Source organism: Neopsephotus bourkii, unplaced genomic scaffold, assembly GCF_033783945.1.
Source record: "Neopsephotus bourkii isolate Nb327-2 ecotype Australia unplaced genomic scaffold, CSIRO-AGI_Nbou_v1 NB_196, whole genome shotgun sequence".
Taxonomy (NCBI): domain Eukaryota; kingdom Metazoa; phylum Chordata; class Aves; order Psittaciformes; family Psittacidae; genus Neopsephotus; species Neopsephotus bourkii.
In genome coordinates, this window is record NW_026900709.1 from 5538195 (window position 1) to 5565251 (window position 27057).

Here is a 27057-nt window from a genome sequence, read left to right on the forward strand (position 1 = left end):
TTGGAACAAGTCCAGAGGAGGGCCACGAGGATGATCAGGGGACTGGAGCACCTCCTGTATGAAGATAGGCTGAGAAAGTTGGGGCTGCTCAGCCTAGAGAAGAGAAGGCTGCACGGAGACCTCAGAGCAGCCTTCTAATATCTGAATAGGGGCTATAGGGATGCTGGGGGTGGACCCTTCATTAGGAACTGTAGTGATAGGACAAGGGGTAACGGGTTAAAACTTAAACAGGGGAAGTTTAGATTGGATATAAGGAGGAAATTCTTTCCTGTTAGGGTGGTGAGCCACTGGAATGGGTTGCCCAGGGAGGTTCTGAATGCTCCATCCCTGGCAGTGTTCAAGGCCAGGTTGGACAGAGCCTTGGGTGACATGGTTTAGTGTGAGGTGTCCCTGCCCATGGCAGGGGGGTTGGAACTTGATGATCTTAAGGTCCTTTCCAGCCCTGACTATTCTATGATTCTATGAAAGTTATTATTCAAAGTTAAAGCCAGGTGTTTTGATTAGCTGTTTTGCACCATCTCCCTTCAAGGCCCAATTGAAGATGTTTGTCCCTAATGTCATTTTCTTGCCACAAATGAGACACCTTGAAGACATTTATAAATAATTTTCAAGATCAGTGCAAGTTTTCATTCACTCCTAGGAGAGTGCAACATTATTCCCATTGCACAGCTAATACAAAATACAAATAATTTGGACACAGCCTCAAAGTAATTATAAAGTTTCTTCCTCCCAGTAGGAATATACAATTTTCCTTGCAGGTTCACATCTATCTAGTAGTATGTTGTAGCATTACACATACATTATTTCTTTTCTACTGAGACTTCCTGAACTGTTACGATGCTCAATAGTCACACAAGCGAATGGCCAGGCACAATAAATCATTGCCATGGTATGGAAGATGGGTATGACATCAGCACCTGCACTGCTGTGCCCATGCATTCACTTCCTAAATTTTCATTTTACAATACAAGAGGAAAAAAGCAGACTGCCAAATAATGCCAAATTATTAAATGGATTTGTGCTACAAACAGATCCTCATAGTGTGACACTGAGGGCGTAATTCCCACTTACAGAGCAGAATGTGAATTCAAATTCTCCAGAAACCAAATGCTACCAGATCATAATAACTACTATGGCAGGGAATGAGGTGGAGTAAACACAGCTTTCACTACTATGGTACTGCATCCTTCACTGTCAGTGACCATTCTTTAATAAGCATCCTGGGGATAAAAGTCATCTTACATTCAGTGCTGAACAGGAACAACTGGTATGCCCCTGACCTTCAGAAATACTAGAACTCCCATCATCAGCCTTACATACTTATTTGCCTGCTATAGTTAACAGATACTACAGTACTTCTACAGCTTTCAGACATATTTACAAACATTTATTATAGATTTGTTGCATCTTATTCAGCGATAACTTACACCACAAAGACTGCAAGTTTGTTATACAAGATTATCTACTCAGGTTCTGAAGGAGGTTACCCCCAAGCTTCGTAATTCAACCACAGTTGTCAGCACCAGCTTTATCTACATATGTACCATTTATCATTGCTAACGGTAGTTCACATGTAATGTGTTACCACTCCAAGAAGCCCTTGTGATTTGGTCAGCACCAACTAAACAACCACTATTTTTAATGCTATGTGATTAAGATCTGCTCAGAACAAAACAAAACAACTTGCTACTCAAAGACAGCTGCAATCCCTTCAGAAGTGGGCTCAAAGCTTTTAATGCTGGTTCCAGTGAATGAGGGATGGTAACAAACAAGATATAACAGTAAAGGGGGGGAGGGGGGGCGTGTGTAGGAATACAACAAAGGGCCAAGCATCAGATAAAAGAACGCAGCTGAAACTGCTATAGCACAGAATTAATAATTTAAAGTTTACCAAACTCGCAAGAGATTAAAAAAAATTCTGAATACCCCTTCCTCCTCTTTCCTTTTGAAATGACACCTTCTTAATTCAGCACAGGTTGAGGTGCTTCCCCTTACAGAAGTTAGAAACAGTTAACTTCACAGAAGCTTAAAGAAGGTAAGTACAGCAAATTCACATAAGTTGCTGCACTACAACAGCAGTGATGAACTACCAGTTCTCTATGACTACCCTAGTTGCTCCTCAGCGGCTCACCACAGTATTTTTTGTGCTGAAAGAAGAGGTCTGTGAGAGTGACAGTGTGCTATGTCATCTGTACACCACACTGCACCCACGCCAGTACCATCCTTCAACAGATTCTGCAAGTTGAAACAGCATTTACTCCTGAGCAACCAAATCATGCAAAGAGAAAGGGCTCTGAAACAAGTGTAATGCAATAAAAGGCATACTACTTAAAGTATGCCTTAAGAACTCCCATCAAGAGGGAAGAGTCCTTTAGGAACCTACACAAACGTCAACATCTCTGCTCCATCAGCCTCTAAGAGTTGGATAGGCAGCACCTTTACTCAGAGCTCTTGAGCCTCTTCCTCAGTTACTCATGCCCGTTCCCATGCTGAGCAGGGGCCTGTTCCCTCATCAGCATCGCAGCACAGCCGCACACCAGCTCCTGCCTACAGCTCAGGTGCGGCAGCCGCAGGGAGCGCCAGGCCGGCCCTCGACGCTCCTGCCAGGCGGGCTCCCGTCACACCGCCGCTCTCCCCGTGTCCCTCCAGGAGAGGAGCCCTTCCCCTCGCCCCCCTCCAAACTTCCCCCACCTGTTGCCCTGCACCCCGGGGACAGGGCTGAGCGCCACAGGCAGGGGCCGAGCGGCAGGGAGCCGCTGAGGGCGAGCGCGCGGCTAACGGCACCGCGGAGCCGTGTGGGGGGCGGCGGGAAAACAACACCTCCTGCCCACACCCCCCCCTACACACACCCCCCGGAGGTCTGCGCCCCACGTGATTCAAGCTCCACTCCCCCCACGGCAGGGCGCGCGCTGCCCCGGCACCTCCCGCGGCTCCCTCCCGCCGCCGCTGCCTCACCGGGCGCCGCGCTCGCTCCCACCGCCGGCTCCGGAGGCGCGGATCAGCTGATTCACGCGGGGGCGCGGGAGGGGCGTCCGCCGTGCAGGGGGGTGGATCCCGGCGTCGGCCCGCGCGCGCAGCGGCACTGAGTAAAGAGGCCGCAGGGCGCAGGCGGGATTCGGCCGCCGCCACGACGGGTCCCGGCCCGGGACAAAACAGTCGGAGAGCGAGGCCCGCCGGGCCGCGGGAGGTCGGTCAGGTGGTGTTGGTGTTGACAGCACATTGGGAGTGGTAAACAGCAGGTGCGTGAGTCTGGTTGTGCAACACCAGCATTAGCGTGCCGGCCCCAAGAGTCACCTGAACATGTATTTCAAACTGTATGGGGCACAGATAAGGAGCAAAGCTGTAACCTACACAGGAAGCCTGACTAATACCCGGTAGTATCCTCCCATGCTCCATAAACCCTCTGAGTTCAGCTACTGGTTTGAATGGGAGCAGGCCTGCACCAGTTTGCTGACCTAGGGCCCTCCTACAGGACAAGCAAAACAGTTGCTTACCTTTGTATGTAGGTGTACATTAGATGTCTACATGCGTATGTACAAATTGTGCACACATACACAGCTATATATGTTTGTACATAATATACAAACATCCATAAGTGCATATACAGACTATTATATATATACAACCATACGTGTATGTACATACCATCATATATACACCTGTATGTGTATATACATACCACATACATGTGTTTCTACTTTAAAAAGCTCTGCAAAATGTATTTTTTATGTTATGTCTGCACTTGGAAGACGATTTCTTACATTGCCTGAAGCTTTCTTTTAAAACCATGGTTCTGATGACAGCTAAAGGCTCTCCTTTATAAACTCTTTATGTTTTCTATGGATAACTATTAAACATTTCTGTTAGAGTGTTTCACCTGCTAAGTGGAATGAATACTCCATTTGATTTTATCTTTTTCCAATACTCAGAACCACCAGCTATTACCCCACTTTCTTCATTTACCAGCTCTTGCTAGCTGGTGAAAGTTGCATGACTTTTCTTCATAACAGACTGATTCCCCTCTCCTTCCTAACAGAAAATGTAGCTAAAATTAAAATTAACAATCTTCATATGAATTAATATGTAGTTGATATTTTTATATTGTCTACTTTTTGTACTTTTTCTTTTTCCATTTCTTTAAAAGGCAAGTATTTCTTAGGCTTAGATGTATTTTAAAAGTCTATTTGTATAAATATGGATAACAATTAAAAGTATTTTCCAGAATAAGAAACTCTGTGTAGATATGCATCAGTTTATTACTGAGTTCATTGCATCTAGACAGCCTTTATAACGCCTGAAGAGCACAATCCAATTACTGCTGTATTTTGATGGCTCAAAGAATACATGGAAAATAAATAGAAGGCTGAGGTTCATGATGATAGATATTTAGCAAATTACAGCTAACTGGGAAGTGAAAAAGAAAATCATGTGAGAGAAATCAAGCCTTCCAGGTGTGTTAGCTCCTTCTTGCCATGCAAAGGCTGGGCAGTTTGGTTGCAATGAGACACAGAAATTGTCCCTGCCTTCCCAGGAGATTGTTGCTTTAAAATATATCCTTTTGCTCAAGGAAAGAGTGTTATTCTTAGGCACCAAAACTGTGAAGCAAAGGGGAGCATTCACATCATGCATACAAATGAGAACTGAAGGACCTAAGGGGTTGGCATAAAAATTCTGTGGTATGATGCCTGCTCCCTCACCCCTTGCTAGCATTTTCTCAATGTGGGTTGGGTGTTAGTCCTAGGAAGCTGCACAGAAAGCCCTACTCATTGGGGACTGAAAGAAGGGGACTTCTGTCTGTCCACATTCAGTGTAAACCACTATGTGTTGTCTACTTAGCACATAATTGATGAAATCTCTTTGAGGCTGGATTAATCCGGTTGGTCTGGCTATTCTGACAAGCCTATTTTCTACCAGCTGAAACTCACTGTATCCCTTAGACAAGTGATCCAACAGGGACAGACAGCTCCCGAAGCTGACATTGCCACCACATCATGGTTAGGAACATAAATACCAAAGCAAGGTCGATGCTCCTGGAGAAACCACAGCTCAGCCACACTGCTCAGATAGCTCAACTTAAAGCCTAAAGGCTTTAAGTTAGGCTAAAGCCTAAAGCCTAGAATAGTAACTGCTACAGCCATGGAGGGAAGTCAAGGTCTGTTCTTGTATGAAACCTATCACTTCCTTACCTAACATATTACACTGAGAGCTGCTTAAGTGAAATAAATTTGAAAGCACAGGAAGTTTGAATTTACTGCTTATTTCTCCATCTTTAGGTGTAAAAACCACTGGCTGTTTATGGAGCATGCATGCCAAATGAGCTGAAATCAATAGAGCTACTCCAGGGGTGAATCTGGCTCACTGAGTGTAGGACTTCCAAATAAAAACTGCAGAAATCACAAGACTGCTTGAGGCAGAGACCTCATACGAGTCATATGAACTCTTATTACAGACAGAGGGATGAGGAGGAGCAAAGGAGAGAAAAATAGGTACATTTGAACTGAAACAGGACAACATGGGAGGAGACCTGTTATGTGTAAGTGCTGTCAGAACAGCAATACATTCACATTTGCATATAACCAGACAATATCAAACTTTGCAGCTTTAGATTTAGGAGGACTCTGTGCCTGTGATGAACAGGGAGAAGATGGCACTCCAGCAAGTTCTATGCCAGTGAGGGACTGTAAAACAGGGAGGGAACCAACAACCTACAGTTCTGGAAGAGGCAGCATGCCATAGATTACAAATCCTGTTATATTTGAGTCAAATGATAATGCAGGCACCCAGCCAATGTGGCTGCTCAGGAGGAGCTTGCAGCTTGCCTGCCGTTCATTACTACTATTTTTATAGTTGTATTGTTCGTGGCACTGTTATGCTATATGAGCCAAATTAACACACTGTGTAAATTAGAACAGTGCAGGGAGGAGGGTGTTAAGGAACAGAAGGCATAAATTTAGATTTCCTGAAATTTCACTACTGCATTTGGTTTTTAGTCTGTGCCCTAAGAGACTGCTATCTAGAGACGAATAAATCAAGGGTAAGAAAGAGTAACACACATTTAGAATGTTAGCAGTAGAAGTGTCCTCTGCAGTTAAGGCAGTTTTATCTTTGTTCTCAGGGTGATCAGGAACATACAGGTAGTTGTTTCCCTTACAAATGGAGCTAAGAAACTGTACTGGAGATGTGTGACTAATGGGGAGGGAGATGAAAATGATGTGCAGTGCTCAAAGCCAGTGCAGTCAGGGAAGAAATGAAACACATCAGTAACACGGTGGGTTGCCAGCTATACAATTTGCCTTCTTTTCCTGTGCCAACTGTCGGATGTAACCAGTTCACCCCTTCCTCTACCCTCATAGCAGCCCCCACAGCTTCACACCCGCTGGAGTTGGAGGGCCAGGATGCAGAGGCCTTGGAGTCACACTGATCCTTTCCAGGAGCAGGATGTTGTGAAGAGCTTCAAATGGGTGAGTGTGCAGCATGTATAGAGCCAGACAGAAGATATTTCACCCTGTGATTATTCCAGCTATGAATTTCACTACCGAATGACATGCTAGTAGCTTCTTGTTCTACCCAGCAATCTAAAACACATACCAATTTCTTCATGAAACTGAGACCAGGCATGCCCTTTGGAGCTGCCACATCCTATGTACATCTAGAGAAGCTGTGTGAAGGATCCTGTGCAAATGTGTACAAAGGGATCAGCAGGTAAGCCAGGACCACTGGTGCCATTATTGTCTTCCTAGCATCTGTTGAAAACACCTGTTATGGGAGATAAAGACAAACTGAATGTCCACCTTTGCCTTTAATGAGGATACTCACAAAGCTCTGAGTTTCTCTGGGAACTCCTCTACTATAGCCATTTGGTTCCACAAAGACACTGTGCTCCACAGCAGCATGCTGGAAGATTGTCTGGCTGCACTAAGGAGGGAATGAGCATTTTCCTTTAAATGAGGGATCCCTGCATGACAGAAAAGCTGGGGATAAGGCCATGCTGCCATCATGCAGGGGCAGGAAAACTGTGAGAGAGCAGAGTGGGAACATTGCCCAAAGCCAGGCTCTAACAATACCCAGTCAGCAGAACTAGCCAGGCAGGCTGGCTCCTGTTCCACTGCTAATGAGGACAAGATGGAGGTGGTTTGTAATTGCCTTCTGAGCTTGGCCTGGGTGAGAGAGTGAGCCCTAGAAATTTTGCTTGGGTAAGTGTGGGGCACTTAACGGGAGACCACTAACGTTGCTATGCCAGACACCACTCTGCCCTGACAGGATCAACAGCCAGTTGGTGGTGCTGAAAGTGATCCGGCTAGAGGCAGAGGATGGAGTGCCCTTTACAGCCATTCAGGAAAGTAAGGCAGAAAGAGCTGCTTCAAACATGGGTGAAGAGCGAGGAGCATCATTGTGCCGGCTGCAGCCAGAGCATGTCCTTTCTAGCAGTGTAGGGGCCTTCTTAACCTCTTGCCTGCTCCGTAGTTGCTTTTGCATTCCCGCATCTGTACTCTAGTGCTGCATGGCAGGTCTTGCCGCTGTTGCATTGGGCAGCTGTGGACTAGAAGTGCCCTTTGTACCAAGGTCTCTGCTTGCTCTTACCACAAACAATCTGGCTGATACCTGAAGCATCCAGGTCTGATCCCAGACTGAAGAGAAATGCTCTCAATAAAACTGGTGTTTAATAACAGCTATCATTTCAGCTGCATGAGAAATTATTTCTGTCGGTCAACTTTGTAGAGCACTGGCAAAATGTCTGCAGCTCTCTCAATTTCTTTGAGAAAAAAATACTTTTGTTTAAGTGCTTGATTTTGGCTTAACGTATTTACATGTCCCCACAGACCAAGTTTATACACTGCCTGGCTGATTAAGGCTTCTATTTTTGTCTGCTCTACGGTCCCAAGAGGATCACAATCTGATTTCTTCCTTACACAGAAACATGCAACCTTTGTGCTAGTCTGTTGTCTGGTGTTAGCGAGAGCCGTCGATGTAAGAGGTCACATGTATTTTGTTTTTTACGTGTTATTGCAGTTCAAAACTAGGGCTGGGATAGAGAATCTGGGACCAGATGTGCCAGCTTTCACAGAGCAGCCGTAGTATAGAACGACTCTCATACCAGTCAGCTAAGAGTAACAAGAGAGGTCAGTGGATGCACTCCAGGTTTATAACAATGTAATTAAGATAAGAAAGTTTACAAAGTCCTTAGTCAAATTCTGGGAAAGCAGAGAGATACCTAAATACACCTATTTACAGAATGGCTTGTGTTACAGTTTCCTATACATTCATTTGCTGTGGTGCTTTTGATCTGCATTTACAGAGCCCACCAGTAAAATAAGCCTTAAAAGCTTTATCTGCATAGAACTAATGATGCTCTGAAGATCAGCGCCCCTTTAACATGCTCTGCTGGACAGGCTGAGAGCCTTAACTTCATTCATTATGGGAGAAAACAAGGGTGATCCTGTGAAAGATCTATTTTAAGTAGATCTTTTGTGTACTGCTGAGCCTTGCAGCATCTGACACCTCAAATTTACAATGTATGTCAGTCGGGCAAACAAAACACAAGATTTATTAACTACCTGCGTTCTATGCTACCCTGGAGGAATGGTACTCTTGTGACAAAAAGCAGCTTCACCCCAGGAAGTCCCACAGAGACAAAATGCCTTTAAAGCTCAGTTCTGGCTGTAGCACCTGACACCCCAGCAGGGGGTTGTAGAAGCAACCAAGTGAGGAGCATTTCCCAGAGGCCTGATTCAGGCACAGGGGCTAAATTCTCCATTTACTGTGAACCCTCCATGCTACTCCACTGGAGCAACAGCTCTGGTCATATGGGGGTTTTTGAGGTATTGCAGAGCCAGGTTAGCAGCCCTTTTCCACAGCAGGTGGCATCTAGACAGAATATCTTTACTGGGTTCATAAGCAATTAGATGCGATGCAGAGCATGTTTAATGTGCATGCTGCTGTGCACTGGAAACATACTGGTGGTAGCTAAATGGACTAGCATCAGTACTAGAGGCAGTTTAGCTGCAGCAGCAGCACCTAGCTCTTCACATGAACTAATTTACAGTCTGTGCTGTTTCCAGCCGTTATGGTGAATCAGGCATCCCTTGCTGCTCAGCAGTCTCAGTACTGACATATGCTTAGGCCACAGCTAAGCATATACACAGATATACAGTATATCTGGCTGTATGGCTTTTAGAACCATGTGAAATTGTTATGGTCACAAAACGCAAAGGGCTAATCCAGTATGAATTTGCCTTGCCAGCGTGAAATTCTTTTAATATCTTCTGCAGACTGTTTGAAAAACAAAAAGCAGCTTTTATCCAGGACCAAACCTCATTTGGCCTCCCACGGCCAGCCCAGCCTCTGTATTGTGTGCTTTACTAATTCAGCAGAAATGAGATTGGATGTCCATGCCTTATCTGAATGAAATGTGTAGCACTGAGTGGTCTGGCTGTAAACTAATTTGGTTTCAATCAGCAGGGAAAAGTGAGCCCGAAGCAGTTCTGAGGCTGTTCGGGTATTCTGCTATGTCAGAAGCTGAAATCTGGAGTCAGGACCCCTGTTTTTGCTGAGCTCTGGGGCTTCTGTCTGTGCACAGTTTTGGTGTAACAGCTGGGTCAGATTATTCAGCAGTGCCAGGGATCTACAGGCAGAATTATGCCTGTTCCACTCCTTCCCCACATCTTCCCTGTGCAGAGCTATAGCAACAATTGTCTCAAACCTAAGGTAGCAAATAATGAAGCTGTGAATGCTCTTCCCCCATAAAGACTATGTTTGAAACTTTCTGCTGAGAAGCTGCCTTCCAAGAGAGTCGGCTGGAGCCTGCACTACCATGACAAACCTAACACAATGCTGAAAGGCTCAGAGATCTGTAGTTTATGTCTTGGCATCAGTCAGTGCTCTGCGGCCTGCATGGCAGCAGAGACTATTCCACATGCTGCCACTTCCATCACCACACCTGAGATGTGATGAGGCTTGGCAAAGGCATGTCAGCAGGTAAGGACAATGGCCGCATGGCTGCAATGGTGCTTTTGGATGGTTAGGCTGAAAGAAAAAAAATGTACCAAAGTTGTATAAATACAAACAAGTTACTGTTCACTTGGTAACTTCATCATCTCTGCTCTTTGAGTTTTAAATGGGATAAAGTAACCAATATGCTTTCTCCAAGCTAAAAGCACAGAGCTAAATTCAGAATTCAGCTTAGCATCTACAGTCATTTCTTTTGCCACATTTCTGCACCTTGATATTGTGAAGCTGGAAACTGATAGAAACTCAGCTTTCCCCAGAAGTCTCCCAGAGGCCCAGCTGAGGGCATGTGCCAGGAGGCAGATGGAAGAAGGATGAGAAGCTCAGTGACAGGCTGGAGGCTGCTGCATTCTGTCTCTGGGAGCTCCCAGAGCCATCCTCTTGGCATTTGCCTTGAAGAAATCCCTTCTCCTCAGCTGAGAAGCTGACAGCTGGGAACTGCAGGCTTCTATTTCTGACAGAGCAGGATCCCACCTCTGAGAGGAGGACAGGTTCCTGCCAAGCCCGGAGCACTGATGCTTGCTTCTCTAAGGAGCTGTTCCATCCTCCTCCAGACTCAGTAGTTGCTGCTTCTTACAGAACTGCCAATTCTGGACTATTTCTCCCCAGTTTTTTATTCTCATTGCCTTGCTGTGTGCACCTTCTTCTTCCATTTCCAGCAGCAATGATTAAATTGACCTTCCTTTTGTGATTTTCCAGCTTCCCTTCTCAAGCATTTGAAACATGCCAATGTTGTACCGCTTCATGACATTATCCAGACCAAGGAGGCACTAACATTTGTCTTTGAGTGCAAGATAAGTTGTTGGTTTTCTAGCTTCCTGTGGAGCTAGTTGTGGTAGTTAGATTCCAAAGACTAAAGAACTGAGCCCATTTATAATAAAAGCAGCAAAGCATTTATTGCATTACATACATACCGACCCCACTATACAGCACATGAGGACACCGAGAATAAAGTTTTTCCCCAGAGATTTCATGAGGGATTTGGCTGAGCTGGGTCGGCAGGCGCAGCTCTGAAGCAGGTGTCCCCACGGAGGCGATGTTGTCCTTGGTGCTGCGGCTATCTCCTCGACTCTGGAGCTCTCTGTCTTTTATTCCTGAAGGACTGCCCAGTTGTTTTGGCACGTGTGGCTAACCTGTGCCGGGAGAACCATCTGCCCCGTTCCTCTCTAGGGGCCACTTTGCGCCTGCCCAATTATGCTCTGGGGGCTGCTCCTCAACTCAAGGGTCATTACTTCATCTTTCATGGTCTTCCTCTCTCACCCTTTGGCCAGCCCTTTCAGTGGTTTCCACAGAGTTGCATACCTCAGCATAAAAATTTTAACGTGGTGCACTGAGTCCTTCTGTTATGTACACAGTTCCTCCTTTCTCTTTCACTTGCCATCTCAAAACGTCCTCATAGTCGTCTGTGTGGTGAACTTGTGTCTGCATTACAAGCCAAGAGGAAAATTCACTCTTACAGCCTCCTAACACACTAGTACTGTTAAGTGGCTGCATAATGAATTTACTGCATTATGGAATATCTATAGAGACGAATTGTTAGTGCAATGATTGATTTTGTTTTCTGATCTCTTGCTTTCCAGACACACAGACTTATTCTTTTCTTTCTGTATATGACAGCTGTATGCAAAAATGATCCCACACCTTGTCTTCACGAGAGTGGCAGACACTGTTTAGCACCACTTCTGCCTTGACAATGCAATAAACCTACTGTTCTTGAGCCACAGTAAGGATAGGAAATAATGATACATCCCAGTTGGGGTCAGATTTGGCACTGACCCCAGTGGCTCACCATGACGCAGCTGCAGCTTGCTGTCATGGGGAGAGCAGGATGGTAATAAAAAAAGTTCTCTGCATGAATCTTGCTATTTCTGTTGCTTTTGCTGACAGCTGTCAACCAAATCATAAGGAAAATATAGAGGCTATGTCTTTTTCCTGCAGCTTTATGATTAATTATGGCACAAGCATGAATTCACTTAACTATCAGCTTCAGTTCATAAACTGCTAGCATGAGATAACGTCAGCAAGGTCTCTGATTTGACCCAGCACTCAAGCACATCCTCGTGTCCTTATCAGATCAGATGTTCACCAAGGTGAAAGAGATGCCCTTATAGTGGTTGCATATTTTTTCCATTTACAGAAGAGGCATTATTGGTAGAAGCATTTCACACAAGTAGCTTTGCCTCAAGTTCTCCTATTTAGCGCACAGACCTAGCACAGTACATGGGCCAGCATCCTGGAGGACTTCATTCGTGCAATGTTATGGTGAGTTCCTTTGAATACTTATAGCCCTTGAAGCATGAGGAAATGTTATTTTCTACTGTGTACAGTCATTGTAAATTGCTTACTGGTATTTATTTGTTCCATAGATGACAAAAACTTTAGAGGAAAGCTGCCTTCCATAAAGATTTAACAACCTCCCTGTCAGTCTCCAAAGCCATTTTTTGGTTAGTCCCTCTTCACATTTTCTGAGCCTGCAAGAGGACGTGCAGCTTTTGTGAACAATGACATCTTGTGGCAGGGAAATCTGCCTCTACACAAATTTGTATCCTCTTACCATTAAAATACATTATTCGTCTCTTCTTAAAACCTCTCAAATCTCACTCCTCGTCGGGAACTCTCTGCATATTTATGGTCTTATGGTCACATAAATCCCTTTTGTTTCTACTGCAGCTTTTTGTAATTGGTTGCCTGAACCTGAGCACAGCTGAAGATGTACCCTTACTTTTATAGAGTGATTTTGTCATAGTCTCCTACTCTCTTTTGTATGTGTGTTCACATTTAATTAACTTCCAGGATTGTTGCTGTGCACTGACTTGAGGTTTCAGTGCAGATGTCCTCAGTGAATGCCTGGGTCCTTTTCCTGAGCAGCTTCAGTTAATATATCTTACAGCTGTCAACAATAACTTTGTAACTTATCAAACTGCCTATTCATCTGACTTTGTCAGATCTCTCTGAAGTTCCCCACTGTCACTTCTTATCACAGCTAATCTAAATACTTCTGTCATCTCCAAATGTTGCCACCTTGTTCACATCTGTTTCCAGATAGTTGTTAAGCAACACCAATTCTAAAGAAGTTTCTTGGGGCCTCTGATTTTAAACATCCTTAAAGCTCAGATATGTCCAAGATGCAGTGTTGTAGTTTTGGCACAGATCTCAAGGGTTCTGCTACCAGACAGACTTGTAAAGCACATGGGGTACACGGCTGTAACATGTACTTATGGGCGTTTCTGTGAGTCAATACTAGCCAGCTGCTCTGTTTTCCTGTCTGAAATCCTCATTGTCAGCAGGAACTGAACTGCAAAATTACTTTCTCCTCCTTTAGGAGGGTCAACTGGCTTGCGCCATTTTTGCTGGCAAATGTTTGTTTTTTCTCTGAGTGATTCTTATTGACTATGTTGCAAGTATAGGGAATAGCACAGGGTCTCGTCTCTGGTACAAAAATGACCTATGGGTGTCACTGTTTTTCCTCCTCTTCAGATTGAACTTCTGGTGAAAAATATCTCTTCTCTGGTGAAGTCTAATTGCTTTTGCTGTGTTTTGTTTCTGTCCACTCTCCCACTTCATACATTGTTTCAGCTCGACCTATTTTACCCTAGCCTTATTGACACTGCCATGGTGGTGGGAGTTGGATATTTATTTATTGTTTTTCTAATTGCTTGCTCCGTTCATAATATCTTATTTGCTACATCCGTTCAAATCAGGTCCTTCTGTTTTCACCCAGCTTGAAGGTTAACATCTCACATTGTCAAGTAGGTCTGCTCACTGGTCCAGCTTACCCTTGGCAGAGGTGGTGTGTGCCGCGGCCGCAGCACTCCCTCTGCTGGTGTCCGCGGGCTCAGGTGGGCAAATCTTGCCAGCTCTGTAAACCCTCGTTGCGCTCGGCTGTATGCCTTTGTCCTGAAAGCGGAAATCAGTCTCTCCTGTTGTGAAAGCCGAGATTGCTCCTGCAATCAATAGTCCGCTGCTAAAGAAAAGTTACATTTCCAAAATGCGCACTTAGGGACTGCAATGTAACTGCCCTCCTGGACAAATATTGCCCTCTGAAACCCTCGGAAAGCTGCAGGGCAGTCATTCCCACTGCAGTTTTCCCTTTCTCAGCCACCTCAACTCATCTGGGGATTTTTACTGGTTTCTTACTTGCTTTGTCTCTGCTTTGTTCCAGGAGTTCTCCTGAAGTTCAGAGTTAATGTGTCAATGCAAAGTCACACAAAATCATTTCAGTTTTTTGTTGGCTTTTCCTAGCTTTTCACGTTCCAGCTTTTGCGTGGCCTGGCTTACATCCACCAACAACACATTCTTCACCGTGGTCTGAAACCCCAGAACTTGCTCATCAGTTGCCTTGGTGAGCTCAAATTAGCAGACTTTGGTGAGTCACCATTTGGATACTGCTAATATATCTGTTCAGACCAAAGCTACAGTGTGCATATAGATCTGTATCCACAGCCAATTGGGCACAGAAGCATAACCTTACTAAACTTCAGGAAACTATTTCTGTGGTCAGTCCAGCCTTTCTTGCATTTATTCTGATGGGTACAGGGGGTAACCTCATTTGAGACAGAGCAATTACTGCCACATAAAATTGTTTCAAGGGAATTGAGAATCAGCCCCTCTCTGTTCAGAAAATTAGATAATGCGCACAGTCCACAGCAATGTGCTGAACCAAAAGGCTTTCCTGGCATTGGCTTGGGGTGGCTGCTGCAGTCACAAATGGTAAAGCCCTGTAAAACACAACATACTGCTTGATCTGATTTGCCCCAGAGGCATATTCCAGACACACTTTGTAAACTGCATTGGGATTGCTTGTGTTTAAACATCCAAGAGAAAATAATGTCTTGTTTTGAATTACTATCATCTATGTGTTGTACAGGCAGAAGGATTGTCCTAACAGAGCAGTCTTCTTTATTTTGTTGCAGGCCTTGCTCGTGCCAAGTCCATCTCCACACAGACTGAAGTGGCAACACTCTGGTACTGTCCTCCTGATGTGTTACTTGGAGCTACAGATTCTGATCTAGATATCTGGTATTGACCAATTTTAAAGCATCTGGGGTCCCTTGGGAAAAATCATCTTTACCTGAATTAAATTAAGTCAACCAAGTTACAGTAGACATAGTTGTAAGTAGAGAAATTAACACCTATTAAAACATGAGCTGTGGGGAGTTTTATACACAGAAGCTTTTGGGAATGATGTCACTACATCTCAGCCATGGATTTATATAAACATCATCTGATAACATTTATGAGCTATGCACATCTCATTTGGCAATATTTATGAAGCAATTTCAGGTTTTGCAGAACACCTTCACTTAAGGCACTTAGTGTTTTGTATCTATATGGTTAGCTCAGTCAGTGGTAGCTCTCTGAAGCAATGGCTTTGTGAAGAAACAATGGATCTGCAACTGCCCCAGCAATGGCTTTGGCCTTGGTAAACAAAAACAAACAAAAGCGGCATTAAAGGTTTTCTGAATGGGTCTGGAGATAGAAAGGTATCTGCGATTTTCATTGTTTCTGTGATACTTTGTCCTTCTCAAAGAACACGTCTGAAATGCACTCTGCATTTCATACAGAAGAGCTGTGTTCTGTTAAAGCCTTGTCACCTTACAAACTGTATCCCAAAATCTTATTATGGCTGGGAAACAGGAAATGAGCTGCATGTTTGCTGAAGGGAGAGGAGTCTCTGAGAGTCTCTGAGTCTCTGAGAGCAGACAGAAAGCAGGAGAGGATGAGGACTTACTTCATAGGGGTCACAGTGGTCTTTGGTGTGGTCTGGATGTTTAGTTAGCCCTTCTGGCTCACTTCTGCACCAACCTGAGCCTGTTTCCAGGAATATAGTCCTGACTTACACATAGAAAACATGCAGCTCATGAAGTTGCAGGGGACCACCCATTTTCTGAGCAGTTTTATGTCTGTAGATAGTATTGCTGCTTCACCCTTTCTTCAGACCAGTTAATTTTCTGTCTGTGCCTGGCACACTGGGACTTCTCTTAACTGCTCTGCAGAGTCAGAGGCTGGGAAAGGGTAGGAGTGAAGTAAGCTTAACAGTGTGCAAGAAGAGGGCTGGGTAAGCTTACAAACAGCAAAGCTCCAGGTCCCCTCAGGCTGTATTCCCCTCCAGAGATCTGCGGCTTACTGGAGACTCTGATGGCCTAAGTCTGGAGGGCAGTTCAAGGAAACAGGAGTTTTTGGTTTGTTCACTTCCCTGGGCCTGGTGCTAATTTAATTGCTTTAAGATTTCTCCAAGGAGGAAAACCTTGCTAAATTCTAATGGCTTCCAGCTGCTAAGCCAGTCTAAATAGTCCTGTCTTCTCTCCCCCACTACCTGTCACCTCTCCCCTCCAGACAGTCTCTCAGGAATGTCTGCCGAGTTTAAAGATGCCTGCCTAGCAGATTGGAGGGTTTGTATTAGACAGATGCTGGTGCAAGCCTGTTGTGGTTTTTTTCCTGAAAGTTGACCCCTGTCCAAAGCCCTGGCTACACACAGAAAGCCTGGCATTTCTGCCTGTGCAAAACCAACATGTAGCTCTGCTCTAGTGTAATGAATAGCAACATAAGAGTGATATACAAAAATCCCATCCAGCACTCTGACCAGCTCTAACAGCACAGTACTTTGAGTCCCACTGAACTACATTCACACTATAGGCACCATTGTATATAATGCCTCCTTATAGTAACAACATTCAAAGTGTTTTCCCTAAAGAAAGATGTCACGCTGAGAGAATAGAGAGTACTTCAGTGAGCTCTATTCAGTAACTTCCTCTAACAAGAGTCATTTATTATCTTGATGTACACTGCATTTAAGTTCAATTTTTGTCTATTAGAAAATAATGTGAATTCACACAGATGTTACTTGTCTATTGGGAAGAAAGGGAAAAAAAAAGCCCTATGTCTTTTGGATGCTGCAATTTACATGAAGGCAGACCAGAATGCCCTTGGTAACAGCACGAGACAGTGGGTGTTAAAGCCATGGTTTAAAGAAACCAATTATAGCAAAATAAAATATTATGGCAATTCATGCATAGTGTGCTTGAGCAGCAATACTGTCAGTGGGAGGCACATGGGAAGTGAATGAGGCCTTGAATAGATGAAGAAACAGATACAGAAGGAGGCTCACTCGCTCTTGGCCTAACTAGAAAAACTGCTTTAATCTCCCTGTATCTTCCTTCACTCTCTTTCTCCCTCACTATCTCTTCAGGACTTTAGAAGATTCAATTAAGGGATTTCAGGGAGACTAACGTTTCATAATGTTTCAGGGAGATTACACTGCATATCAGAAAGACTTCTCTGGGGTTTTTATAACACCAAGTGTTTTATGCACGTGCTGCACTGGCAGCTGCTAACATCATGGGAGCCTTAAGACGTGTCTTGTTTTCAGTCAGGCTTTCCTTGTACGATCTTCCATTAAAAAAAACAATACCAAACCAATAATCCCAGGAGTCTTCCCAGGTAGATTCATGTAGAACAGAAGTTCCTGTGGAGTCATTTAATGTGGGTCTGCAAGCCCACTACAGCCTTTCCCCCAGCCCGATTCACGTTGTCCCACTATACTAACCTGGGAGATAAAGACTATGGGCTTCACGGTACAGACCACGCTTGGTGAGGAACACAGGAAAGAATTTCTGGTTAAATATGTAATTGCAATCCCCCAGTGCCAGCAAAACTGTGGAGAGGGAACTCTGGGATACTGCAGAGATATCTTAGGTCTTAATCCTGATGAAATCGTCTCTCCACTATGTAATGCAGCACTGCAGACTGAGGAGTAAGTGCAGTGTTCAAACCCACCTCAGGGAGTGCAGGCAGATGCAACCGTGCTGTCTGAACCAGCTCTGGTTTTGCTCAGTTCCTATAACCAGTTATACCTCTCCTATAGCTTTAGCAGTCACTGTCTTGGTTCATGTGTGTATCTGGCACATGCTGAAACATCAGGTCTAGGCCTCTTCCCAAAAGACCCCTCTCTGCCTCAGCCCTTCCCAAGGCAGCTATATGGGACTGAGACCTTTGAGAAACTTGTAGACTGGAAAGGATAAGAGTGCCTCAGAAATTAATATCAGAGGGGAAAGAAGGAAAAGGGCAAAAACCAAAACACTAGGTCGAAATCCTTAGAAATATTTAAAAGTAAATGTTTCTGAATTATCCTCATTAACAGCAGGATTCTCATAATGCTGTCAGAGCAGTAACTGTAAACCCTGTATCTCAGAAGTTGAAGCCTCTACTGAAAGGCTGATATGATGGTTAGCACTAGTTTCCAAAGTCCTACTTCAACAGATAGACAAGAATACCTAGGGAAAGGGGGAGATGCCCTCACCTCAGTTGTTCTAGCTACTTCTGGCTTTTATTTAAAAAAAAAATGAAGAAAAGTGTATTTCATCTGGAAACAAACAAAGGAGAGAAACAGCGATAATTGCCACTGATGAATCAATGCAGAACCAAGTGGGCATTAAAGGCAGCTGGTCTCACTAAAGAAAACAAGAAGCCTTTCCAGCAGCTGTGGTCGTTCTGATAGTTTTGTCTTTACTAGGGACACTGAGGTTTAAAGGCTTCCAGAGATAACGAGAATAAACCAGGAATACAACGGGGAGTTCTACCAGAAGGTGCACTCGTAACAGCCTGCAAGTTGTTCCTCTCCTCAACCTCACAGCTTGCCTCTAAGTGAAAAGTCTGTTTCATTAAATTTGAATTTTTGGACTCTGCTCGTGGGTAATTCTTAGCAAATGCTAGCTACATCTAGGAAAATAAGGCTTCTGCTGTTGCCAGTCTAATGCTGTTTCTAGCTAGGATATCAGAACCCAAACTGTGGGGAACATCAGGATCGTTTGCTCCAAAACCACAGAGCTGATTCTCTTCTACAAATCAAGAATACCTAAATTGCTTTGACCACATGCAATTAAACTTGTGCAATAGAATCAGTGGATTACAGCAGCCCTGTAGTTGCAAAATAGGGTGAGTGATTTGGGCACATACATCAGCTGTGAAGAAACCCCAGAGGGTTTGGTATGACACTGGTCTCAGTAGAATCAATCTGTGGGCTCCAGAATCATATCTAGTGATCTGTAGTGCTATGAAACACAAAAAACCCCTATATTGCAAAAGCTGTGGGTTAAGTTCCATGGTGCCTGCATCCTGAAAAAGCATTAAACAAGTAATCAGCTAAGCTCACAGGACCCAGTGTTAGCAGGTTAGGATATAGGAAACCAAGGCAAAGTGCAGCAGAGATGTTTGTGAAAACAGCATTAGATACGGATCTGCAAACGGGCTTGGCATCACCTGATGTACAAGCATGGCTAAAATACTGCAGATGAGTCACATGCCAGGCTCTCAAGTGACCACAGCCAGGTAGGAAAAGCATCTATAGTAGTACAAAAACAAGGTGCAAGGTGTAACACAGCAGTAGAGATGACTAGAAGAGTTTAGCAGTTGTTGCTTAGCAAGTGAAAATAATACTTTCAGAGCCTGTTAGTCAAAGCTGGGTTTTCAATATTTGAGCTGAAAGGACCCAAATTTGCTATAAACAAAGATTAATACTGAAACCTGAAAAGTTGAGATGGGGCATAGTGAAAAGATGGGAAACACAGAAAAAGTTTGGGAAAAAAAGATGAAAAAGTAAATGAGCAGAGTTTTACACCATACAATAAGATACGGAAATATTTGCAAAAGGTAAGTCTACCCTGACCACAACTCCTCATCATTATTACCAATAGGACTAATTCACCTAAATATAATTAAGCATTTCTTGCAGGGTTTAGTGGTTTTTTTTAACTGGCTGGTTTGCTCTGGCACAAATGAAAAGTGGGGGATGGCATGAAACTTAAGAATACTTTAATTTGCTGTTGTCACCAAGTTCTTTATGCAATGAAATCTTGCCTTCAGTTTTCCAGTGAAAAGCTAATTTCTCCTGAAGGAAAAACCATTCTAGTGGGTAGTACCTCTGGGTTCTTTCTGCTTCTAATGTGTTCTTCAAGCCTATAAAGTGTGCAATACTTCCCTATTTATCTTTCCTACTGTTATCACTCTGATTTTGCACCTTTTCCTCATGTAAACAACCTAGTATTCCACAGACTTCTGCTGCAACCAGCTTTTTGGATGGGTTTGTAACAGGGTCAATTAAAAGAGACCTGAAACAAATTGTTTGGTGCTGGAAAAAAAAACAAACCAGTGTTTAGTGGGTTTATTTTCAAAGGATATCACCTGTCTTGTCTTGCTGGTGAAGGGGTGTGTGTGTGTGTGTGTGTGTGTGTGAGTTAGTGGATGGTGCTGATGAGAAAAAGGAGATGGCAACAGACTTGTATGGAATTTTGACTGCTTTACTCTTCTCTATAATCCTGGAGGGATGTGAATGACCTGGTCTGTTCCCATGCTGTTTGACTTGTCAGCTTTTAATTCAAGTGTTTCAATCTGTAGGACTTGGATGAGGTTAACAATACTACATAAAACTTGAGCAGAAGCCAGTTGCAAGTGCTTAGAACAGTGTTGAGGGAGGTATAAGATATGTCCCTTCCCAAAGGAAACCTTCCTGACTTCCCACAGTCGTTAGAGTTTTTAATAATGCTACATCTTGCCTACCACCATGCTGTAGGAGTACATCAGTCTTCACTGAAGCTTGTATTTATGTATATACAGACACTCTGCATCCGGCCTTGCTTCACACACACACACACTCACACTAGAGTGACAGGAGGTGGGTATACAATACCTACACATCAGACTGGTACCTTTCAGACTTGAGCTGCAATATGTATAAGGTTTACAGCTTCTATCAGGATTTTTGCATTTACAAGTCAGGATTTCTAAATTTCCATTCCAACAATTGCCTATCTTCATCTCTCCCCAGCCCATCTCAACAATCATACAATGTATGTCATGCATGTGAACGAGCTAATACCTTGTTTTTCTTGCAGGAGTGCAGGCTGTGTATTTGTTGAAATGATCCAGGGCCAGCCAGTATTTGCAGGAACTTCTGGTACTCATGGACTGAAGATCTGGAAGGTGAGTAAAATATACCCTGAAATGGGAGAGAAAAAGAGTCTGCTGCTCCAGCTCCCTACTTAATTTTTAAGTCCTAAAATAGGTCCCGTGAATATCAGAAATAATTTGGTCCAATCTGCCAAGTTCATAGCAGACTTTGTAACCCATTTTCTATGTGGCAAGTTTCTCACAGACACAGAAGTATATCAAATGACTTTCCTTTGATGTTTGTCATCTCATCAAAAATTTAAAGCCAATTAAAGTGACATCAAATTGAAGAAGGCATAAAAGGTGTGCAGGTACTGCAGATTCTATTCCTTCTTGTTAAATCCATTACTTACTGTAGGATACAGAACACCATATTCTCACAAAAGAGCACTAATACTGCTCTTAAACTACCTTGAAAATGGCAAAACCCTGAGGTTTTTCAGAAATCCTTAACTTGGAACATTTTGTATCATCCAGTTTATGGTGCAGCCCTAGAGACTGCTTTGGCATAATGGAAAGTGTGAAATTACTTTATAAAGGCAGCAGTGAGTGAGAGCAGACAGATTCAGGAGCCTCTTAAGCCCTTTTTTTCTGCTGGGGAAACTGAAACACAGAGCCATGTCCTTAGTGCAGTTTGGTAGAATTGAGGCAGTTATAAGCACTAGTGGATTCTGTATGTTCCTTCATTGCTGACCCTGTTACTGACTTAACAGGAAGTTCAGCCTATACATTCCTCTTGGATTTTGCTGTAGGTGTCTGCCCTTTCACATGTCCTCCTAAGGAGTTATTTTTCTGCACAGAGTGTTTCCCAAACATGGGTTTTCAAAGAGAACAGAAAACTGTGAGAAAGGACTTTATAGCCTCAAGTCTGTGTAAGTCAGACTTTTTCTTCTTAATCCCTTCACCCAGAAACACTCCTGCCTGGTTTTCCTCTCTGCTTTCAGCTAGAATGTGATAAAAAGTCAGACAGGTGGGACCAGTTTTTAGTCTTGAGTTCAGTCCATTTAAATAAATGCTGAATTTCTCTTTTGTAGAGAAAAAAACCCAGAATTACTGGGGGGGGAATCTGTATGTGGCCAATTAATAGAGTTCAAAGCCAGGGCAGAGTTGAATTTCCCAGAGTGTGAATGAAGGATATCCTTCCACTTACAGCTCTGAAATCTCTGGATACATTTCCTGTGGTTTTGCAGTTGGAAGGTTAGAGCCCTATCGTCATTTCTCCGGTATTATAACTAATACCGTGATTAATAGGATTGGTGCTATAGAAGGCAAAAAAAACAAACTTATTTAAAAATCATGAGGAAGCTTTAAGAGCCATGAAATAATTAGTGCCTTTCACAGGAGGTTTTCTGTTATTATACAGCCTGGAATGAAGCTCTGTGTTAGGCCAAGATTTCAAAGCTCCTTAGAGGCTTTCGATGGCTAACTTGAGATATTTTGCCGAGTCTGAGGTTCAGAATGGGGATTCCTACTGTTTTCTAGTAGTCAGTTCCTTTCATGTACTAATAATGGAGGCACCCTGCACTGATTTAGACTGTCTGGATTTGTGTGCACGAGTCTGTATCACCCAGCATGCTTATCCCCACGTAGGACTGGTGGTTCAGACACTGTGTAGGTATATGGCTGGCAAATCCTCATTCTATGAGTTGTGTTTGTTCAGTTGAATCATCAGGACTGACTAACTGCAATTTCACCAATATTTCTTCCAGAAGCAAGTGCCAGCTTAAGCAGTCTTCATCCCCCCTCTGTGTCCATGGCTGCTCATTCCTGCTCCTGTGTCACCACTCACATGTGGGGCTACATGAACCGGGGAACCTGTAACTTGGTTTTCCCGCTGGGTTACTCTAAACAAGAACAATTTCTTTTTACAGTTCATTTATCTGGCTGCCTAAGCAGTAGTACTCCTGAAGGGATGACACAGGAGCAGAGGTAAATGGGAAGGGGACAAAGAGGAAGGAGCTGGCAGTGCTAGTTATGGAAGTGCTAGTTATGGAAGTATGGCCTGAGGGGATACGAACTGCAGTGTCTCCAGTTCTGCCATGGGATGGAGAGTAAACAAACCTGACAAACTTAAGATCCATCATTCACATTTCAAGAGATCAGGCATAGGTTTTGCATTCCAAACCTCCATCTTATTGATTAGCATTGTGCTGAGGACCTCATGTGGGCTGGATTAGGCTGCGGCATACCAGCAGCATGCTTCTGCGGCTCAACCAAACATGTGACAAGTGACAAATGAATGGCTACAAGGCTTCTCTATGTAAAACATAAAATATAACTTCCCAACAAAACTGAGCAAAATCAGGCAGGTTGATTTCTTTAGGTGGTTCATCACAAGAGAAACAAGCAGTTAAGAGGGTAAAGAGAGGACAATGATTTACACCAATTTAAAGTGCTTGCTGAAATACAGGCATTGTAAATACAGCCCTGGCTGCAACTATGCCCCTTCCAAAGTGGACTGAACTGAGCTGCACCAAGACCGTTCACTCTAGTAAAAAGTGCATGCATGCAGGAGCATGGCAGACCAGCAAGTACAGAGGAACTGTTTTGCTTAGTGTAATGGCATGGACCAGAGAGTTAACAGCTAGATTTAGGGCAGATACACACCAGATAAACCCATCCCCAGAGTATAATTAATTTCAATTAGATAAATATAACTCATAGTCTGATTTGGCAAGGATTCTTATTAAAGGTCTAGGGGGAAAAGAGAAAAGGAAAAAACAAATCACCTGCCCCATTATCTTGGAAATTAAAAAAACAGATTCAAATTCATGGGTTGGAATAGCATCTTTTGTAAAGAAATGACTTGGAAAATATAAATACATATTCATATAGCACTCAGTGATTGGTGCTCTGAATAGTTTCATACCTCAACTTAGCAAAATGTAAGCGTTTGTTGAAAACTTTACACATAAAGTACAAGATGCATGAATAACTGTTTTCTTAAATTCTTCACTAAGAGAGAGAGGCAGAGTGCTGACCTGATGCTGGAGAGTATGGTTTTACTATGTCATGAACTTCCTCAGCTCCCTCTGATGCCTTTGAACTGATGCCTGACGGCTCACAAGAAACCGGAAGAACAAGGGCCCAGATGTATGCAGAGGTGGAACTTCAGAACACACACCTGGATTTTCAATGCAGAATATTTTAGAGGTTTTGCTGTGGCTTCTCAGAAAGATACCAGGATAGCAAAAGAGAGCAAATCCTGGAGTCGGGATCAAATTCTAACTCTCTCTTTCCTGTGCATGCTCAAGAGTTTACTTTGTGCAGAACTGCCCTACTTGCATGGTGCACACACCAGTCAAGAATGCAGCCTTATCCAGACCTGTCAAATTACCCCCAGTGCATGCCACCTTCCAATATCCTCACATGGCTGAGCCCCAAAGACCACCATGCTAATCTGTGCCAGCTGTAACACAAAGTCCCTGCTTGTGGCTATCTTCTCCAGGTAGCTGTAATTGTCCTCACAGCTGTTTCCCAGCTGTGAGAAAAGCAATCAGCTACCAGATGCATAACAACTGCAACAACCAGGCTTTGTATTTCTTCCTTCTTTAATGATGCCTGTTTTCTTGCAATCTTATCACAAGTTTCTGTGAGGCCAATATCATATATCTCAGCTTTCATTTTAAGGAAAAGGAGCTGTCTATCATATGCAAAGTATAACTAATGTGAGACAAATCTAATGTTGGAGAAGAGAAGCCAAATAAAAACCCTTGACATTTTTCATGTTACAATTTCACTGTTTTTTAAGGAAATCTGATAATATTGTGGGTTGTCTGAATGATAAGCTTTGAATAGTTGGAGTGAGCAGAACCGATTTATAATACCATATCACATGCTGTGAACTCTTCTGAAATATGTAGCTTTACCACCTTAGCACAACTCATCCATATCAGTAGGCACAACACACTTTGCATGTGGTAAATAATAACACTAAATATCCACAACCGCAGCCATCACAGAAATCCAGATATGCTTGATCTCACACATTCCAGCAACTAAAATAAGGTTGAAGGAGGCTTTATTGGCCCAGACTTTGCTCCATGAGGACCTACTTCTGAAGACCACAATTCACAGTAAAGGCCAAAGACACTGCAGAAGCTCTGGACACTTCAGGATGAGACATGACTGCCTTGTACTACCTGCTGTAGACCTGCATGCCACCTCTTTTTTCACCTCAGAATGGCAGGGTTTTCCATCAGCTCACAGCACGTGCTGCTGCTGAGCATATTGGCTGCTGCCAGTGCAAGCAGGCAGAACAAGTCCTCAGTGCAGGTCTGGTGCAGGAGGACAGCTTCAGCAGTGACCTATGGGTTGGCAAACACATGCAGGAGTAATCTGGCAGTGAAGATGTGTACATCTTCACTGGTGTTTACAGCAGCAATAACGTTCCATCTCAGCAGGACCTTTTCTGCTATAAAATCAAGTGCTAAAATGTCCATGTCCTTTATGTGCAGGGCGTGTGAAAGCGTGCCTGATTTACAGAAAAGGAGAGTCTCTCTTCATTGAAACTGATTTCTCCAGCTCCACACAAAAGCAGAGTATTGGCAAATAGAGGTTATTGCTCTTCTCACTCTCTTTCTCCTTTTGCATAGATATTGGGGGTCCCAACTGAGGACACCTGGCCAGGACTTTCCAAGGTCCCCAGCTATAACCCAGGTAGGATTTAACTCACAAGAATGCCAACTTTATCTCTGAGCCACTCACTAGCCACTCAAATCCTGCGCTTCAGTGTTACTAAATCCCTTGAGCTGATTTATGATAGTGGTGTTGTAGGACCCACAACAATATTGGGGTTGGCCTAGTATGCAAGCAAAGGTACATGTGTGGCAGTTGCTTAACTGAGCACTGGGTGTATCTTAGGCTGATGGAAGATTTCATTGCTGCAAGTGCTGACAATGTTGATATTCTCTACTCCTCAGTGCAAAGGACCACTGTCTCCTGGTGCAGATTGAGAAAACTAACAGGTACCAGGAGACACAGTTTATCTGAACTCTCCTTATTTTTATGTAGATTGGTTTGGGGGCCTTTAAACCTCGCTTTTAAAGGTCACTGTCCCAGATTTTGATGTGGGCAAGGTAAGAAATCTTTGTGATTTATAAAGCTGGCTTCTTTTATTTCCACATGGGCTGGTAGAGAAGTCTGTGTCCTGGACTTCAAAGGGCCAGTTGTCTCTTATTTTGATGTGGGCAGGTTGAGAAGTATGCTTTGAAAAGCCATCTCTCTCTCTCTCTTTCTCTCCCCTCTCCCTCTCTCTCTCCCTTTCTCTCTTTCTCTTTTTGTTTAATGTTTTCTCTTGGGAAAATATATTCAAGTGTCAGTGAGGGGGAAATGATGAGCACTGATTCTCAGTCTCTCAGCAGGATCATTCTGGAAGAGAAATATAAAAGTGAAATATTAAAAACCCTAGAATGTAAAATCTACCCATCTACAATCTAGCCATTCTCTCTCACTCCTAACCTAAGAGAGTGGTGGGGGGAGCCTGTCTATCTGGACGGGAGGGGGGGGGAAAGAGGAGGGGGAGAGGAGGAGGGAGAAGATGTGCTTTGAGCAAGAGGTTTACAGGTTTAGTAGAGCATAGTAACATCCTTTCAAAGAAGTGGGTGTTGCTCTGTGACCCAGTCGAAGATGCCCCTCCTTTGATTCTGGTGCATGAACACTAAACAGCCCCCATTTTCACATGGTAGCCATGATTGGCTGAACAATAACCTGGTCTCCTTCACACAATTAGCTGAGACACATTAATCAAACCAGCGTGAAATGGGAATGTGTCGCTGTCCACAGCAAGTTTAATTTGGATAGGGAGCAAGCACAGAGCAGACAGCTGGAGGAAGCACTTTCTCCTCTAAGTTGTTGAAGGCTTGGCTGAGTATAGTCTACAAGTTGGGAAGGGCAGTCTGGAAGGGAAGAATTGCTCACGTGTGGGACAAAATGATCACAAAGAATTTTTTCTATGCCAGTCATCTGCTCATACTAGGCTAAAAACTCAGTGATGATGATTAGGTATCCCAGTGCTATATAGAGGGACAGCCTGAAAGTGAAAGCATTAAGGCTACATAAGCAAAGAAACTAATACAGAGAATGTGTAAGTGCCCAGAACTGCCCTGA

At 43.7% G+C, this 27057-nt stretch overlaps 2 protein-coding genes across 5 annotated transcripts in view; one reads left to right on the top strand and one right to left on the bottom strand.

The window, feature by feature from the left end:
• Positions 1-27057, bottom strand: part of ALS2 (alsin Rho guanine nucleotide exchange factor ALS2) — a 220606-nt gene that overhangs the window by 39357 nt on the left and 154192 nt on the right. For 2 of the 4 annotated variants that reach the window (XM_061377805.1, XM_061377797.1), the window contains one exon: positions 20879-20998. The gene's annotated coding sequence lies outside the window, so the exon portion shown is untranslated. Of the gene's footprint in view, positions 1-2955; positions 3134-20878; positions 20999-27057 lie in introns of those variants that run through there. The other 2 variants (XM_061377781.1, XM_061377788.1) reach the window with 1 other exon arrangement.
• CDK15 (cyclin dependent kinase 15) overlaps positions 6252-27057 on the top strand; it is a gene marked incomplete at its 5' end in the record, with an annotated part of 35286 nt that continues 14480 nt past the window's right edge. The window contains 10 exon segments of the mRNA XM_061377833.1: positions 6252-6461; positions 6572-6702; positions 7261-7340; positions 10705-10794; positions 12084-12095; positions 12212-12267; positions 14248-14371; positions 14919-15024; positions 20895-20982; positions 25545-25608. Of these exon segments, the coding sequence (XP_061233817.1) occupies positions 6252-6461; positions 6572-6702; positions 7261-7340; positions 10705-10794; positions 12084-12095; positions 12212-12267; positions 14248-14371; positions 14919-15024; positions 20895-20982; positions 25545-25608 (961 nt within the window).